Source organism: Leptidea sinapis, chromosome 15 (genome assembly GCF_905404315.1).
Source record: "Leptidea sinapis chromosome 15, ilLepSina1.1, whole genome shotgun sequence".
Taxonomy (NCBI): Eukaryota; Metazoa; Arthropoda; class Insecta; order Lepidoptera; family Pieridae; genus Leptidea; species Leptidea sinapis.
Window position 1 is genome coordinate 5,062,951 of NC_066279.1, and position 20,683 is coordinate 5,083,633.

General features: G+C 35.3%; 1 protein-coding gene across 2 annotated transcripts in view; it reads right to left on the minus strand.

Annotated features, from left to right (window-relative positions):
- LOC126968267 (bifunctional heparan sulfate N-deacetylase/N-sulfotransferase) overlaps positions 1–20,683 on the minus strand; it is a 195,488-nt gene that overhangs the window by 40,078 nt on the left and 134,727 nt on the right. For both annotated transcript variants that reach the window (XM_050813155.1, XM_050813156.1), the window contains exons 4-7: positions 11,455–11,707; positions 10,705–10,867; positions 6,804–7,010; positions 1,159–1,336 (exon numbers count right to left, since the gene is read on the minus strand). In XM_050813155.1, coding sequence (XP_050669112.1) covers positions 1,159–1,336; positions 6,804–7,010; positions 10,705–10,867; positions 11,455–11,707 — 801 coding nt within the window. The remainder of the gene's footprint in view (positions 1–1,158; positions 1,337–6,803; positions 7,011–10,704; positions 10,868–11,454; positions 11,708–20,683) is intronic.

The following is a 20,683-nucleotide window of genomic DNA, read 5'->3' on the forward strand; positions in this document are numbered from 1 at the left end:
GTTTGCGTCACTCATTTTACAAAATGGAAAACTTAAAGTATCGCATTATTTACGAGTATGAGTTCCGCCGTGGCACCAGTGCTGCGGAAACGACTCGAAGGGTGAATGATGTGTATGGCGGTCATGTTGCAAAAGAAAACACAGTTCGTTTTTGGTTCCAACGTTTTCGTTCTGGAAATTTCGACCTGCAGAACAAGCCCCGTGGACGGCCTGAGACCCAAGTTGATAATGAAGTATTGAAGTCTATTGTGGAAGCGGATCCATCGCAAACCATGTCCGAGTTAGCTGCAGGCTGTTAGTGATAAAACTGTTTTAATTCACTTGAAGCAAATTGGGACGATTAAAAAGCTTGAAAGGTGGGTACCTCACGAATTGACTAAAGCAAACCGGCAAACGCGCGTCGACTGCTGCGTTACATTAGTGAACCGGCACAATAATGAAGGTATTTTAAACCGAATCATTACCTGTGATGAAAAATGGATTCTTTACGATAATCGAAAGCGCTCAGCGCAATGGTTGGATCCTGGCCAGCCAGCCAAATCCTGCCCCAAGCGAAAATTAACCCCAAAAAAGTTACTTGTGAGCGTGTGGTGGACTAGTGCCGGTATTGTTCATTGCAGTTTTCTCAAATCTGGCCAGACTATTACGGCTGATGTCTACCGTCAGCAATTGCAAACCATGATGGAAAAGCTAGCGGCTAAACAAGCTAGGCTGGTCAATCGCTCCACGCCACTGCTACTTCACGACAACGCTAGACCACACACTGCACAACAGACAGCTACCAAATTAGAAGAGCTTCAATTGGAATGTCTAAGACATCCTCCGTACTCCCCGGACCTTGCTCTAACAGATTACCATTTTTTTCGAAATTTGGACAACTTCTTGCAAGGGAAAAAATTTAACTGTGATGGGGCAGTCCAAATCGCCTTCACAGATTTTATTGATTCCCGTCCGACTGGTTTTTTTAGTAAAGGGATCAATGAACTACCTATGAGATGGCAAAAGTGCATAGAAAACAATGGTTCATACTTTGATTAATTAAATATATTATATTTAAGAATATTCGACTTTGTGTTCCTCCCATACAAAACGCCAATTTCATATGTAAGGACCTAATATAATCTAATATTACCGGTATTAAAATAATGAAAGAATTACCAGCTAAAGTGTGCACTATTCTTCAACAAAGCGTCGTCTCCGCGATTCTCCAGCGACGTCCCGTGATGATAGTACTTTGCACTGAAGCCCAGATTAAATCTAAATCCAGGCACGAGTCGTGCCAGAGCGGCCTGAGACGCTAACAATGCAGACACATCCTCCTCGTGTAGCCGAGTACCTGAGAAACGTAGATAATGAAACTTCCCTAGGACAGTCTTGTGAATTTATTGAAATAACTGAGCGCCCGCCTACTAGTGAAAGCGACTGCGGAGAACAGTTTTAACAATGTTAATTAGTTGGGAACAAAGACATTTATTAAAGTGAACTGAAATAAAATGAATTTGACATTTCTAAAAATGAAATTATCGTAATGGATTTGGGGTGGAGAGTTTTTATGTGCGTCAACCACGCACTGTAACAGCCTACATTTAACAAAACTATATCACATAATATTATATAGGTGCTCTAAGGCGTTTTTTTTTTATACTGTGCTGCAAAATAAGTTGAAGATTAGCTTAATGAAAATGAGAGGGGTTACAAAAGAAGTATCGGCCGGAAGTTGCATGGATTATGTGCTCTTTCTACGTTTTACAATACAATGGCTTGACCTGTATCTGTTTATGCAGCGAATCTCAAAGTTTCAACGTAATATAACCGAATATTAATTTAAGACAGCGGATCTACTTGAATATTTGTTCACGTATCAACGATCGATAGCAATACAATAAAACCTTTAATTTTCCTATTTCAAAATCAATAGGAACATGTCACACATAAGAAGAATTAAAAAAAATACGTTAAAGTGCTCGTTCTATAGAATTAGAATTTTTACTAAATATAAAATTCCGGTGGACTTTATAGCGCTATAAAACGAACTCTAAGTTAAAGCGTGTTTGTAATGGTACAAATATCGCAGCCAAATCACTGATTAATAAGTGTGTGATTCATTTTTACCTAGCACATAGACTATCAATCATAAATGTATATGAATATCAAGCAGAAGGCCAAATTCGATTTAGCAATGACACTTTAAAAGCGTATAAAAAATTATCTCATTCTAAATAAGGGTAGTACATTCCTACTGAGGAATAAATAATAATGTTTTTATCATAGACGCTTTATTCTTGTACATTTTGAGCATAACATTAACATTTTTTACAATTAGATGCAGAGAGGTTGCATGAGTGCTAAAATGGAATAAAATACAAGAAACTTTTATTTATAACAATAAGGGACGAGACGAGCAGAATGTTCAGCTAATGGTAATTGATACGCCCTGCCCATTACAATGCAGTGCCACTCAGAATTCTTAAAAAACCCCAAAAATTCTGAGTGGCACTACATTTGCGCTCGTCACCTTAAAACATAATACATTAAGTCTCATTTGCCCAGTAATTTCACTAACTACGGCGCCCTTCAGACCGAAACACAATAATGCTTACATATTACTGCTTCACGGCAGAAATAGGCGCCGATGTGGTGCCAATAATCTAGTCGCCATACTGTGCAAACGAGCCACCCACTGAAAACTGTTTCAAGTTGATGAAGATTTCATCAAAAATAATTAACCGGAAATCAACTTACTTGTATATATTATGTACTTATAATATAATGTTAACCGTTAACATACAAGAGACAAAATATACAACAACCTGTTACAATATTAATATTGAAACATGAAATGTTTATAGATTAACACAGTGTACCGTGTTGAATGTGATTGAACGAACTCCAAGGGAGTGTTATTAAATATGAATACAATGTAGATTATAATGTGTTGGAATGTGTCGAGTACCAACACTAAAAATATTGTATTAAATTAGGGCTGCCACTCGTAAGTTTTTTTTTTAAATGATAACAAAAACGAGAGTTGACAGAGAAACACCCGACATTGTGTAACGGTTTAGCTCTAATAAAATTGTTAAATAGCAACTATATATTAAAAAAAATATCAAATACAAAAATTTTTATTCAAAATAGGATTTAAAATCACTTATTGAACGTCAAAAACTACCACCCATTCAAAAGAGACTGCCTCAGTCAGACCTGAGAAGAATGGGCGCAAGAAACTCAGCGGGCTTTTTTCCTGAGGGTGTTCGCTTTATTCCCAGTCCGTGGTGTCATTAAGAAAATCGTTAATGCTATAATCGTGTCAAATATTAAATATATAGATGACAATGTTTTGTTAAACGAAGAGGTGGTAAAAACGGTGGAATCCGCTATATTTATTGACATTACTTTTGATTCGCTGAATAACAATGGAACCCCCAAATTAAAGGATCGGCTTAATAGACTTAGTTCTGCAGCATACGTGGATAAAAGTTTAACGTTTTCTTCAAAGATGGTTAGAACCTAACAATAAGATAAAAATTTATAGTTCTGTTCTAAATCTATTTCTATTTTTCTCTTATAAAAAAAAATGACTTTAAAGAAATAAGTAATGTTTTCCAAAAAAATAAAAAAATAATATTACTTACAATTTAAACACCTACCAAAGGCAAAGAATTTTGTAAACAAAAAGTTTTACTACAAAAAATATAACAACGAATGGAAAGAGTAGGTGTACCGCATGCATAATTTGCAAAATTTAGCAAAACTGTAGAAAGATTAAAAAATCGCATAAAAAAAGCTTGCATTCAAAAAGATTTCATTATAAAAGAACATTAAGGGAAGTGCAAATAAAGTGTCAACGAAAAATGATTTTCATTATCTCCATTGCGCTTATTTTTCACCTCAACGCCCAATACTAATCCGTCCCGTCCCGTTATTTAATTCATTTTAACGAGCACCATTTAAAAAGCTCCCGTTAGAAGCAACAGAGAAAGAGCGCGCAAATATTTTTAACTCAATTTTACACTTAAGGGCTGAACGATACTTAAATCGTAGAGAGCTGCGAAACGAAAAGTGGCATTTTCGAGGGGCCTTAAAAATAATATTGTACGATAATATCTTCGAATAAGCGAAGATACTTTTGCAATGGGCGAGAATGGAATGGTCGCGACTGGCGATTCCGAAAATTGTTCGGCGAGAACGCGTTTAGCCGAAATGGTTTTGAATAAATAAAATATTGATGATTACACGATAACCCAAATAGGGTGGTTTCGCTATTATCGCTATATGATAATAACATCGCAGTAGTTATCATATCAGATAAGACACGCCAGACATAATACATTATTCATAATTTGCGTCAGCTTCGAGAGTTCAACCTGGAAAAGGACATCAATGACATGCGAATATTTGTTGGGCGGTTCGTTGCCTTCGCTAAATATGTCAAGGGCAACGGTGGCTGGTCTACGTTATTCTTATGAATAGACGCTGATTGAGTTAACTTAATGAGTTAATCGATCATTTATTAGTAGCATCCCTTTTAAGGAAATCATCATCATCATCATCATCATCAGCCGAAAGACATCCACTGCTGGACAATGGCCTCCACCAAAGATCTCCACGACGATCGGTCCTGCGCTGCCCTCATCCAATGTATTCCGGCGATCTTGACCAGAACTTCGGTCCATCTTGTGGCAGGACCACTAACATTGCGTCTTCCGGTAAGGTTTTTAATTATTTGTATCGTGTCAATCTTTTGTATGCATAATTTTATACTAAAATGACTACTTGACTTACCGCTAGTTGCAGAAGGCATCCTTAAAGTTAATGTTTCATTAAATATAACACCGACACTTTCTGTTACATTTTGACAGTGAAAGATAGCATGTAAATATAATGAAACATTAAGTTTAAGAATGCTTTCTGTAACCAGCGGTTTGTAAGCCACCCACAGATAAAAGGCACCTATTTTAACAAGCGTCTATCAACGACATTTAAATTTCCGACGAGTCATTATAAATAAGAATAAAAGTATAAAATATAGAACTGAACAGGGTATTTGTATCTGCGGTTACAACTAAACAAAAAAGCTTTTTAATTAACATCGCGTTACATACTCTATATATTTTTATTCAAGGCTTGTAAGTTGGGCATGAAAGCCTCTGTGCAACATATTGTTTCATACGAATACAAAGGGCTCATACCGCTGTATTAGTTTTTTTTTCAAATAAAGGACAGCTTAACGTAAATCAGCTAGAATTAATTCGCGATAATCGGATTTGTGTCGCCGCTCCAACGAGGAATACTTAAAATAGAATCGTTTTACATTTACTTGATATATTTTCCTTTGAATTTCATATTGTAAGCTACGCAAACTCATGAGAATTTATTTACAATTGTTAAGTAGAAGCTACATGAGAATTCACAACAATGTTATATGAGCTGAGAGTATACAAAAGATTTAAGTTTTCTTTAGTGTTAATTCCGCCAATATTTGTTTTTAAAACAATTCGACACGTGTTTCGCCTCTACACGAGGCATCCTCAGGACGTGTTGTCTCGCCAAAATCTGGCACGAGACTGCAAACAAATATTGGCGGAATTAACACTAAAGAAAACTTAAATCTTTTGTATAATTATGGATTTCCGCAAAGTAACGCCTAATTCAATAAATTTTCTGAGCTGAGAGTATTTCTAGAAAACGTGAGAGAGCAAAATGAGTGTGTGCTTAATATTTTGTTAATTCACTTAATTAGTAATATATGGGTTACAGTTCAATTGTCGATTACAGGCTATTCGATGTTACTTATGAGGAACTCGCGTTCATACCGGTAGGGCCACAAAACATAAAAGGCCCCAAATATAAGAAGTTTAAAACTTTGCGTGAATATTAAATACATAACTATATAATAGGAGGTACTGAATGTATTTTATTGCTGCAAGCTATAATTACTAAAAAATACACAGTAACTTTATTATTAGTAAGTACTGCTCTAAATGTGAGCTTAAAATCATAGTAATATAATTTAGAAGACACCATAACAACCAATAGAAGATCAAAAACTACGTTTCAACTATTCAAAACATAATACAACATTGTATTGGGCGTTCGTTATAAAGCATTCATCCTAAATTAATTACGTCACCTAATTTGCTACTATTGGCGAACATGGGCGTAGATCTATACGTACAAAGATCTATTCTTTTGCACACAAAGGAGGCACTCACGCCACGATACAAATAATAAAATAGTCAATAAAGAAAATCTGAATGACTGCCTTCTGCAACCTATAAAATATCTACATCTAGTATATGTACATCAACAAACAAATTTAAAAAAAAAACAAAAGAATTGTACTGCACATAGATTGATAAATTTTCAACCAAATAAACAAAAATTTTGGTGACTGGACATAAGTTTAGAAAAAAATATAAGACTTACCACAAACGAGAAGTGAAATTTACCAACTACAACAAAAACGATCGATATTGGGAGGCTCCTTTGCACAAGATGTCGGCTAGATTATGAGTACCACAACGGCGCCTATTTCTGCGCTAAGCATTATTTTTTTGCGGTCGAAAGGGCGCGGTAGCTAGTGACATTACTGGGCAAATGAGAATTAACATTTATGTCTCAAGCAGACGAGCATAATTGTAGTGCCACTTAGAAATTTCGGACTTTGCAAGAATCCTGAGCGGCACGGTATTGTAGTGGGCAGGGCGTATCAATTACCATCAGCTGAGCGTCCTGCTCGTCTCCTACCTTACTGTCATAAAAAAATACATAAGTTATCAATATTATAAGATTCCACGTACCTCGTTCACCGACAAATATATCATCGATATCGACGAGTATCCACCGCTCGAGGCTCAAGCTGAGCTGGCCGTGGCTAAGGTAGCTCAACGCGTCGAGGAACAGAAGCCGATGTAGCCAGAACTGTAGTCCCGAACCAAATAGGATCCTTTGGACGCCGTCCAAACGACCGTGGTCTTGTATAACAGTGGCCAGTGGTGCGTGTTCCTCTGCGAAAAGCTTTATGTTAAGATCATACTAATATTATAAATGTGAAAGTTTGTATGTCTGGATGTATGTTTGAACTTCTTTAACGCAAAATCTACTGAATAGATTTTGATGAAGCTTTACAATAATATAGCTTACACACCAGAATAACAAATAGGCTATCATTTATAAAACTATAGTGTGAATTATACAAAATATAAAAGAAGTGTGATTGTTGCTAATGAATACAACTAGCGCCATCTCTTATCAACTAGCAAGCAAAAGATCGATACAGTTTATATGGCAAAACAACGTTTGCCGGGTCAGCTAGTTTACTATAATTAATTAATAGGTTGTTTCATCATTAAATTCCTTTTTCAATTAAATTAATTTGTCTACCCGATGTTAAGCACAGTCATAACAGTGATGGTATGAATTTATCTTGTACCAAAATAATGAACCCATTAAGCTAACGGTTGGAGGCATAATCTCCAAAGATGCGTTTTCGATTCCCACATCTACCATCGATTTTGGTACAAAATAAATTAATCCCAAAATTGAGGGAGATAAGTTTAAAATAACAAATTTTTAATAGTGATGCGACCACACCGGAGCCGTAACGTATCACAAAATGACATATTACATCACACCAATCATTTTGAGACTTTTAAGTTACACCTTTTCCACCTTTAGGTGGAAGGCCTCATGTGTATAGGCAAATACAAATTTCGGAGAAGCTTTTCGACTAATACAACGGGCAAAGGTTAGGAATAAGATTATGATTTTCGAATAACAGACGCGGTTCATAAACTTATTGTATTGGCAAAATATTAAGACTTTCAGCGCAGACTTTCAAAACTACTTATTTTTTATGAATATGTCTAAATCCAACAAAAAAAATAGTAGGGATAGGATTTTGGACAAAAAAATACCAGAAAATTGATTGAATTAGGCGTAACTTTGTGGAAATCCATACTTATACAAATGATTTAAGTTTTCTTTAGTGTTAATTCCGCCAATATTTGTTTTTAAAATTTCTCACTATCAACTATGTTGATAAAACATTATATATACATACAGTGATTATAATTTAATTAAAATTGAATTAAATTAATGCAAAATTTGCGAAAGTTCATTGTGATATACACCAGAGATTTTTATTCTTATTACTAGCTGACCCAGCAAACGTTGTATTGCCGATATTAAAATCGCGATACAAAAGTATCTATTGATCGTAGATGGGTGAAAATTTGAAGTTGTATTTTTAATGCTGACTCAAAAATTTAAAAAAAAAGTCAAAATAATTAAAAAAAAAATCGTGTGGACCACCCTTAACATTTAGGGGGATGAAAAATAGATGTTGTCCGATTCTCAGACCTACCCAATATGCACTCAAAATTTCATGAGAATCGGTCAAGCCGTTTCGGAGGAGTTCAAAGTTTAACACCATGAAACGAGAATTTTATATATTAGATATTCATTACATTTTACACTTACAGTATTCATTCCGGTTTTTTTCTATACATTGCAAATCATAAAATGATGTAATTCATATTTTATGGAAGCAAATTAAATAAAATAAAGAATGCTATATGAAAATATCAATACTAAAAGCGCTTAAATTTTTATGAACTACGGGAGTGACGTTCACAACGGCGTATAAAATTGTTAGTATTGAGATCATCATAAAGAAATTGATTATTGTGAAACAAAAGTCAGACATAAAATGGTATTGTATGAACGATGAGCCAATATCGAGCCCCATCACAGTGAGTCATATATTTTCACATATTAAACGCTAATCCGGCTGCTCGATAAAATTATTATACAACAAGACAATTTATAGCTTCCGCTTGGGTCGTACGTCTGTATGTACACACAATTTTTTTTCACTGACCTAACTTTGACAGCTCGGATAGTCCGTTATACTGTATTTTCTCTACATCGCATCGTTCGGTTAAGAAAAATAGTGTCATGTTGTTTGTCCGCGATGACGACTCCTAAACAAATTTACTGAATCGATTTTAATCAAATTTGCACACTGTGTACAGTTTGTTCCAACTTATGGGATAGGATGGTTTTTATTTCGATTAGTATAAAATGTAGGTTCACGCTTCATATTTTTTAATTTCAAATTTTATTGCTATATGAAACTCCGGACCTCTCCATTGCCCTGTGAGCGACCATGGGCTTCCTCATTAGGCCCAAGTACAAGCCCATATCACTTATCCCTTTTTTTACTTTAATTATTAATACAACACCTGAAGGCAAAATAATTCGCGCTTTAGATGTTTCCGTTTGTTACCCCGCCGGAATTTGTTTATTAAATACTAACAGAACACCCCTACTTTGCCCATATTATTTGTTTTATTACAATATCTCTAAGCGAAAGAGATTTTATAAGTTTGGATTAATTTACTAAGATACTAGATCCGTCTGAGACATTTTTTTTTATATACATTCAACATTATAAAGGAAAATACGCCTGACTGACCTCAATATTGCCGACTTTTATTTTATCGCCCAAATTATATTGACCATTAAACCAAACAATGACATATTGACCAATCAGAAAAACTTTTTTGTTTATTTCTCTCTACTTCCCATTATTATGAACAGAACAACGTCTTTGGGGTCAGTTAGTATTAGTACATCTTAATATATATAAATTACGTGACACGTTGTCCGTCCGCGATGGACTCCTAAACTAATAAACGGACTTAAATTGGGATTACTTCATGGAGTGCAGTTTAGAACAACTTGAGAGATAGGATAGTTTTTATTTCGATTGGACCCATAATTATTTTGGATGGATATATTTTCTGTGAGAGAATTTACTGACGCACGGTTTGACAGTTCTGCTGTGAAACAATTTCATTATAACAACAAGAAGCATATGTTACGAAATAATTCTTGATGTTATAAAATATTATTGACAAATTCATAAAAGGCAGTATTTTATTTATTACTAGTTGACCCGACAGACGTTGTTCTGTATATAATAAATAAAATAATGTTTTTATATGAATTTGTCAATAATATATCATAACATCAAAACTGACTTCGTAAAATATGCACCCTGCTGTCGTAATGAAATTGTTTCACAGCAGAACTGTCAAACCGTGCGTCAATAAATTCTCTCATAGAAATTATGTATGGACACATCAAAGGAAAAACAAATTTGTTTTTATTTAATTTAGCAGCATTTTCCTATTTATTCGCCTTTTAAACCTTCCCTGGACTTCCACAAATAATTCAAGACCTAAATTGGCCAAATCGGTCCAGCCGTTCTCGAGTTTTAGCGAGACTAACGAACAGCAATTAATTTTTATATATATAGATGCACAGAATAACGTCTTTGGGGTCAGCTAGTATAATTATAAAATAGTATTAGTACATTATATATATATGACAAATAGCCTCCTCTAATAATTTTTTTAAACCACACAGAGGCAAAGATACAAAATGAAAGACTCTGCTATATAATTACATTAAATGTCCGGAGAGTTAGTTGCGGAATGTAGGTTTCAGCCCCAATATGCAAATCTGCCGTTATAATCGCCTGCCAATCACCATCAAGTGCACGTTATTATCGTACAATGGCTGATATCAAAAAAGATATAAGCTATTAAATCTTAGATAATTTATGCGTCTAGATAGTCTCTTGCTGTTAGACAACCGATAACTTTAACCAATAAATTTTAATTATAAGCTTACCATTATTTCCGTATTCATTTTGTTTCAGAGCCCATGCGATAGGTTCGAATGTGGAGCTGTTCGCTCTGAAGACAGTCCAGTGGTCTCCTGGCAAGGAGCCCCACGCCGTCTCTCCGGCACGTGACAATCGTAGAACAGGCGAGGCCGGATTAAGTGTTGCGTCCTATGCAAACACGAAGATGATTATTGGACAGAATACATACCTACTTCGAATCATGAAACCTTAGATTAATGATTGGTCTCCGCTGCGCTCTAACTAGATATCGCAAGCATAGTCGCAAAGTGCGGCTACTAATACTACGCCCAAGTGGGCGTACTCGAGCCAGTCTCGAACAATGTGTGACGTTGACGTGCCACATGTTCTGTTAAACTTTGCTAATAATTGAAATGAAAATGCCAGGTTGCGTAGTAAGCCTTTGTAAAAATAATACTACAAGAAATAAGAAAGACACAAAAAAAGACGAACAAAATTTATAATGCAGTGCCGCTGAGGATTCTTGAAAATCCCCAAAAATTCTGTGCAGCATTACAATAATTGCGTTCGTCACCTTGAGACATAAGATGTTAAGTCTCATTTGCCCAGTAATTTCACTAGCTACGGCGCCCTTCAGACCGAAACACAATAATTCTTACACATTACTGCTTCACGGCAGAAAAAGGCACCGTTGTGGTACCCATAATATTTCCCAGTTGGCATATTGACGGGAAATTTATACACCGTTGCATATTCTATTAGTGATAAAAACCTACCTTTAATCTTAAATTGGTATGCAGAAACAGCGGGAATCCTTTGAGTTGCGCACCAACCAACGTCTCTTCGCCTGGTGTCGCGAAGCCCACAACTCCCACCGAATATTCCCGACAGTACTTGTCCAGGAGCTCGCGATTCCACTTGTCCATGTTCGCGTACTTCGAGAGTGATTCGAACACAATCACACCGTAGCGCCCCTTGTCTAACGTGGTCAGTACTGGCAGACTCTTGCCGGCGACTTCCACTTTGTAACTGTGAAAGATAACACCCATCAATCAAAAAAACTTAGATCATTTACGGCCGTTCCCAGTATGCAGTCTATCTCCGGTTGTGGCCTACTTGAGATAAATATCGTAACTACCGTTGACTTTTTTGTCCCAGTAAACTTATCGACTGTCACTAACCTTATCCGTACACGCTGTCTGTCAATGGGAGGACGTATAACTTACCAGCGATAGAAGTTTGTATGGAAATTGCAATCCACGCGATAAGAATTACAGCTGCAGATTATTGATAGCTAATTACTGACAGTAGAAGGTAGTGATTTATCTCTATCTGTTGATAGTATATTGGAAACGGCCGTTATATGTCTAGATAGACTATGACAGCTGTGAAAACGTCGAAAAAAATTGACTTTAGTATTAAACCTCTACTTTGAACAATTCACGTACACTAACACAAAGTATCATACAAATCGCGAGTGTAAGACATAGCTCGTCACGCACACTAAACTAATTAACTCAAGAAACTCTATCTAGACGTATAAAATATCTAAGCAAAAATATCGTGTCTACTTATAGGGTTTGAATCAGACAAATGTATAGTTTTGGAGTAAATTGTAACATAATCGCTTAATTTATGCCCAGAATCTTAGGTAATTTATACGTCTAGATAAAGCCACTTGCTGTTCGGCAACGCATCACAACAGGCCAGGTTTATTACTTTTAGAGGCTAACAGTTTGCAGCTATTTTTTTGACGTGTTCACAGCTATCATAGTTTAGACGTATAAATTATCTCAGCACAGAATGTTGGGTGCCAGCTGGGTATTTCCCATAATCTCTGCCTACCCTCAACCAGGCACGCGTAATTATATTATGTTGTATATGTTTTCCATTTACATATATATATTATCGCCATAATGAGTGTATGCATAAAATCACTATGTGTATTTAATATGTATATGTTGTTGGCGTTAGTTTATATTTACGGTAGTCGATTATTCCTCAGTTTGAAACAGATTTCAATAACACGTATCAGAAAAATGTATCCGTAATCGGATATAAAACATTTTCAATTTATTTTTTTCGTACAGACACACGAATGCTAAACCATCGTAATCTGTTTGCGGACGTATATCTACAAGTATCTTTCAGTTTTATGCAATAACTTTAAAACTTAAAATGAAATGATAAACTATTAACAAAAATCAATAAAAAGTCATTACGTTCACGTGATTGATTGCAAAAGCAGAATCAGTAACAAAACGGGCATAGTTTTAGTGATTAAAGAGTTTTATTATAGAATTTAAGTCATTTTTAGGTCTTCTAACCTAGCCTGAAATTTTGGGACCACCAAACTTCGAATATTTTATTTTCAAATTATCTTATATTATAATATCACATCTGAGCTATTATAATCTTGTATATAGTGGCGAAATTTACCTTTGTATTCTAATGTTATTGTAGTAGTTTTCATTAAAACGCGGATAAAACTAAATTTTTTTTAAATTGAATCCTAGCTAGATCGATTTCTCACACCTGAAACTGCCTGTATACTAAATTTCATGAAAATCGTTGGAGCCGTTTCCGAGATTCAGATTATATATATTAATATACAAGAATTCGTTTAAAGACATAAGATAGTAGGTGTCGTAACAAACATGATATCATATATTCTATCTATTCATATATATATACAGTAGCACTATTTAAGTAGAATGAAACGAAATTGAAGACCTCCCAAACTTGAAAAAGTGTTCTGTTGCTATCCGCTCAAACCCCAAAAACCTACATTTCTCGAAATCCGACCCCTGTAGACGTCGAAAAAATTAGGGAGTATAAGTAAATTCATTACATATTTTTCCTCATAACCTCGAAAAAATTAATTTGACCTCTACCTCTAGAACAAAGCATTGTTACGTTTAATAACCTTTTCAATTCGATTTAGTATTTGAAACGAATTACCTAGAAATAGAAATCAATATGAAAAGAAGGAATAGAATAATCTAATTAAATTAGATGATAAAAAATTATGATTAATAGAAAATTCAATGACAATGGAATTCCTGACGTTAACACTGACGATATTCGCTTAATTCCTCTACGAGTCCAAATCTCAACTTGAATTTTCTTCCCCTTCAAGTTCGACTTACAGAGGTTCTACTATATATATTTGTAATTTTGTTATGGTAGCATTATAATACTCAAAATGATAATAATAATCATATTTCCCACAAAGAAATATAAAGAACGCCACTGTCGCCTTTCAACGGTCGTAAACAATACAATTCACTGACTCGAGAAAGAGATGCATCGAAAATGTCGACGCCAATTCCCGGCGCTCACTTCTGAGATCGAATACGTGCAGACTGAATAAACTAAAATAAATGGACGAGAAACTTTAAAAGCACACACATTAGTCGTTACTGTTGGATTAAATTTGACCCTAAGGTCTAAATGTAGATAGCGATATTTTCTTAACAGCATTACAAAATACAGATTCATATCTCAAATCAATTTATAAGTCAATAACTCAGCAATACATTTTCTATCATTTTAATCGTATACCAATGATTATCATCCTAACTACAAAGATTAGGTTGAAGTTCTAGTACCATTTTCGCGAATCACTTTCAATCGCGGGTAGTTTTAAATTTGACGTCTATTATGAAGGATGTTTAAAGCAATTAAAGCGTTGTTTCGATTTTATGAAATTGGTTTGAGCAACACATACACATAGGTACTGTACATATATTACAATATTATCGTTGGTTATCAGTTTTTATCATTGAATATATTGATTAGGTATAATTATGAAATTCTAGTGTACCTATACGTGATGCGAAAACTTTATAAGCCTTTGTATAGTGATAGTTTATATAAGAAGAGCATAAAGCTTGAATTAATAACATTGTAACATGCATTACAAAAAAATGAATAATGATGTCAAAAGAGTCTAGAATAGCATATCACATAATCAAACGTTATATACAGGGCACTTTTTTTTTGCTATTGACGAACATAAGCACCTCATTATTATTAAACGGTATTATTTAACTATCATAAACAATGCTATTATAGTATTTTATGCAACATTTGTATAATAGTGGTCAAAACACGAGCGGCGTGTGTTGCGATGTGAGACGCAGGCGAACCTAGTTATGCAACGTGTCGCATACAATATTTTTTATACCGTGGATTTTTCTATGTCATATTAAATAAAATACAAAAATTTTTTTAACAAAAAAACAACCGACTTCAAAAACACTATTCCAAAACAATAGATATAATATGCACTAAAAAGTATAAAAATAATTGCTTATTTTTATACAATCAAATTAATTAATCTAATTCTAGTTACGATTGTTGTAATTTTTGGAATCGGTGTCCTTCCGCCGCGACCCGTTCTCGCGTCTCGCCTCCTCACGACTCAAGCACATCTCACCTATAACTACATAGTTACAAACCTATCTTGGATGACACCGACTCCAAAAATTAAATGTTTTGTGTTTTCTTTAGTGTTAATTCCGCCAATATTTGTCTTATAATAATTCGACACGTGTTTCGTCTCTACACGAGGCATCCTCAGGAGATGTTGACTCGCCAGACTCAGGCAAGAGACACGTGTCAAATTCTCAAAACATTTGGATAATTATGGATTTCCGCAAAGTAACGCCTATTCCAATAAATTTTAATTTCGATATCTACCTTCAATAAGGATTCGACAAAATAATATTTAGACATGTCGTAATACTGTGGTACGGAGAACTAATGGCTAATAATACTCTAAAAACTTGAAAATGTATAAAATCCAATAATACAGATAGCAAGTCTAAGTTGCTAATCTACTACATCAAGATATAATATTGCTGTTATGAATAAGCCAACCAAGAGGTAAATGGAGTGAAAATATTGAAGCCAGCATTTGATTTTATTCAAGTGAATGCTGGTTACAAATTGGCAGTCTGAGTGCACTACATCGCAGTAATAAATTGGACGTTATCTAGTAAATATCAAGCACAGACGATTCTGCAGATACCTGTTAAATGTTCCTGTTGCATCTAGGTACTAACTCCGTCGTACTATTCAAAAGGCATTTTTGTGCATTTTCATCGGAAACTCGTTGACCATCATTTTGCAACTATATGTCTCGCTGGTTTTTTTACGAGCTGATGATCGGCCCTCGTCTATAGCTTGGAGTACAAGTAAAGGTCTGTTTTTGTAGGACATTAAACATAAATTCTTAACCAAATAGTACTTGACTCAACAAATTGCTTTTGTAGGCTGCTCAGAACTCGACAGGAGAAGAAGGTACTTTTTGTAAAACGAATGCCAACGTTACAATAGATAATTACGAAACCTTGAAACATATTTTCACTGACCACCGCAGTCTGCCCGCAACACGCAACACCACTAACATCTTAGCCAAATCAAGATCATTCTATTATTCTAAGGATTTCCTAGGGTTCCGTACACGAAAACTTACTAATGGAAACCCTATTACTAAGGTTGTAAGTCAAAAAGCGCAATAGGTAGAAAGCAACAAAACTCAAAATGGCTGCAAATGCTTCATTGCAAATAAAAAAAAGCTCCTTTTAAAACAATAAAACTAAGTAGTTTTACATGTGCATGTGCGAGAGCGGAATTATCTTGTCTTCAAAAAAAAAACATAATAATTTTATTGCAACTCGTAATATTACAAAAGTTAAAACATAAGATAGGTAGACAATATGTGACGCCCTGCAGGGGCACAGCAATGGCGGTTTTTTATAAATACTAAATGTAACAAATATTTATAGAACATGAATTTATTTCTAAAAAAAATAATAAAACCCTCAAAATTAATTATACCAAATAACCTTCTAACAATCAACATTAACATTGCCAGGCGCCCTATAGTTCCACAAAAACTATGGCCTGCCCAACAAAAACCCTTGCCAAGTCTAATGACACAAAATGCTTTTCCATAGTAAATTTAAGTCACGCTAACATGTTTGTAATTACCTTAATTAGTGTCCCTCAGTAACACGAGACAATGCTATGTTTAAATTAAAGTACGCAAACGGCCCAATTTAACCGTGTACGGAATTTGACGAGGGACGAGGCTAATTCGTGATAACGGAGCTCGTTCAGAGGAATTCAGTGGTCGCAATGTCCCTATTTGTGCCTTAGAAATATGATATTAAGCTGAGAGGAGATATAGCTCCTGGGTTTAGCTTATCTGTTTATTTTCTATAGTACGTTTAAAGTAAAACAGTAGGGCTTTAGTATTACGGACGTCAACAATGTCCTCAATATAACTAGTCCTTAGAAATCCTCTAGAACTGACCGTAAGAGATAATGTAAAATACTGAATATATCGAACTTTCAATAATTGCTGATTACAAATTGTAAATCCAGGAATTGAAACCTGTCATAGTATCAATGGATGAGAAATTTAAATGGGGTGCTTAAACATTATTAAAAATATTAAACGATGAATGGAGAATCGTACAAAAAATGTAACACCAAGTATACATTAAAATTCACAATGACTCGTAATTAATCCCGATTTCTTTCGACCGAAGCACCAGAAGAATAGGGAAACCGAGCTTGGTTGTTAATTTTTGTTGATTTTTATTTTAAAGTTTTCTTAAGTATTTACATTGTTTCTGAAGCTGTAGCGAACTCAGTCCTGAGGCTTTTTAATACATTATTCGTTCAGATCTCTCAGGCTGAGTCCGGTGACGGCGAGTCGCGTGAAGGACATTTTATAAGAAAAATTGACGAGACGAGCAAAACGTTTTCGTGATGGCAAGTGATACGCCCGGACCATTTATAATGCAGTGCCACTCAGCATTATTGAAATATCCAAAATAATTATAATGATAAGTCTTCTCATTAGTAATTTCACTAGCTACGGCGGCAAATAATTCTAGCGCACTATTGCTTGGCAGCAGAAATCTTGTGCAATGAAGCCTCCCATTAGATTGCACCGCACAGGATTCTCGACAAGACAACCTGTCCGTAGTGCAATATGTAGCGCTCTTTCGCTCGCATCGACGGGCATCTTTTGATCTAACTTAAGAATACAACGTCGAAAATCATAAAAAGAAGATAAAGCATATAGTATCGCAAAATATAAATTGGCAAATGATTTTATAGCAGCTCTGTACGCATAAAATGCATCTCTTAAATAAATTCATATATATTTTTTTTATTTTATTGAGAAAACCAACAGCATAGTACAGATAACATAAATTTTACAATAATAATGCCGGTAACGGTTTCCCTTATATTATATTACGGTTTCCGAAAAATTCAACATCGTGCCATACCTACTAAAAAATGAGATGTATTTTGAGATTATATAGGCCGTTTCGTTACATATAAAAAAACATTGTAACTAAATATCTACATAATACGTACTACATATATATCTATACTATATGTATGGGATATTATAAAATAAAAAAAGACGTGTGGCACTCTGGGACTACCGCGGTAAAGCTATTGCATAGCATTTTTTATCAACTTATGGAATTATAATTATTTATTTATTTTATTTATGCAGTATTTGTTTTTTTTGATAAAATTAATTTAAAAAAAAGCAAACGGGAAGTAAGTAAAATTTAACTTGCAAGATTTGTTTACAGACAGACAACAGGACAGGTGAAACTAGATAAAAATGCTTGTAAATAATAATAAAAATTAAAAAAACGTGATATATAAAAAATCAAGATGTACCCCAGGCTCGAAAGTTTGGACCTTAACAAACAAGCATACGTGATAACCGCTGTTCCACGGCAACTGTAATAACCGTGCCGAAATATCTATATAGATCTAGTAAGTAAGTGTTAGGTTATTTTCGTTACGGAATTTCTGGATTCGGTCTCCACGCTCAAGGCCCGCGATAGAAGCTATGCAATAGCTTAATAATCATATTAATATATGGTAGTTACTTAGATGTATCATTGAAAGTAGCTATTGAATTTAGATTTATTTATAAAATACCCTATACTTTTCTTTAACAAGAAGAGGCAGGTACAGTAAAATGAAGGACTAACAACAGAGCAGGTATTCTGACAGTTCTAATTAACAACAAAACAATAGAAAGAAGCATCGTAAATCTATCTGAATCTATTCAAAATTCTGAATAATAAGTATTGGGTAAACGATTTAAATTATTGCCTCACAACCAAACGCGACAGAAAACAAGCGACAGTAATTAATGCAAGTCATCAGTTTATTTAACGATCAAGCAATCGTAAATGAATCACAGAGAAGCGCTTTATAAAATCTCCACTCTCAGGTCGTTGACGAGCTGTAATACGATGGATATAAAAGCTGGCGCATTAAAGTTTATGTTTTCGACGGCATTACGGCGACGTGAATTTCACACTGAGTAATTAAGCCGTTTTGACAGCATCGCGCGCTAATGGGGAACGGGGCGGAGCGACGAGCACGGCAGACGGTGTTGCCTCTAATGGCACTACTAACTAACTAGCTGTCACCGCAACCAGCGACTTCGAGGAGACGAGGCTGCGGAAATTCCGAGAACCTGTCACCATATTATTTAACATCGCATTACAGATTCACAGTTCACACACGCGCCCCGCCGCCCTGCATATTCAAAACAATATAGAAATAATTAAAGTCGCGTTGAATATTCAGTACGTCGGCTCTGTAATAATTAATAACATTCGGGAGAAATGTTGACTGTTAATGTGTGCTACGATAAACTGCTTGGATTAATAACCTTACAGTTAACTACTATTAGAGTTTCAACTGTAAATTAACATTATACTAGTCAGTCCACGGATTAGAAAATATGTGAGAAATAAATGTAACGTAATTCTACATGTGAAATGGTCTGTTTGTAACCTTTTGTGTTTTTATATTTAAAAAAGTAATCTTTTGTCGGGTAGTAAATAATGTTTATATAGTTTTCCAAATATTTGATGTAAATTATTTTAACTAAGTAGGAGTCAATAGAAGTCGCAAGAGACCTTAAGCCCTTACGTCTGAAGGGATAATTAATGATTGCGGTCAACCCTTAGGTGTCAATTATTTATCTAAAGAGTATGAACGGTAGTATGAGCTCAAGAGCCCAAGTGCCTTCGTATTAATCAAATAAAGTGGGTCATTTTCACTTGTTTCACAAAAATTTCTAGACGGTCGGATTTAATGTGAATAAAATTATTATTATTCAATCACACCTGTCACAGGCCTCATTTTGCCACAATTCGGATCATTTTCCCTGGCTCCTTAAGCATTATATTTTCGATAAGTATGTCCGATAAAGAAAGAGAGAGACATTAAATAGCTTTTGCTTCTCAATAAAATAAACAAACGAATACAAAGAACGGAGGATGGGCAGCAGTATCTTTCCGATCTCCGACCCGCCTACGAAACGTGGCGATTAGTGGCAACCCCCCAAGCACAATGACTCACACTAAAAGGCCCCGGCCCTGGTTGCCAATCTAGCAGCCAGATCAGCGACGGCGCATTGGGTGCTAGGAATTCCCGGGTTCGGCAAGACCAACACCATTGACCCTGGCAACATATGTCAAGACACTGCGTACCGACGAGGAGTTGTAAGAACTGGAGGCAGCTTTGAGCAGACTACGATGGGATGTCGTGGGATTATCTGAAGTTCGAAGACAGGGTAAAGACAAGAAAGGTATCGGGCGGGCGACCAACTGTCTGAGGGTGGTTTCGGGTTCCTTATCCACAAGTTTCTCGTCAGCAACGTTACTGAGGTGGGGAGTATGTCGAATAACTTATCTAATACTCGAAATTAATACCGAAAGCTATTCGTTGAAGGCCATTCAAGTTTACGATCCTATTTAGACACACTCCGACGAGGAGGAGCCATCCACACTCCAAAGACCCACTTCCACGTTGTCATACGAGACTTCAAAGCTAAACTGGACAAACGTAGTGGCGATTAGTTGAGAGTAGGGCTATTTGGTTGAGAGTTGAGAGAGGCCAGATGGTGGCTGGCTTCATGGACAAGGACGATCTCTA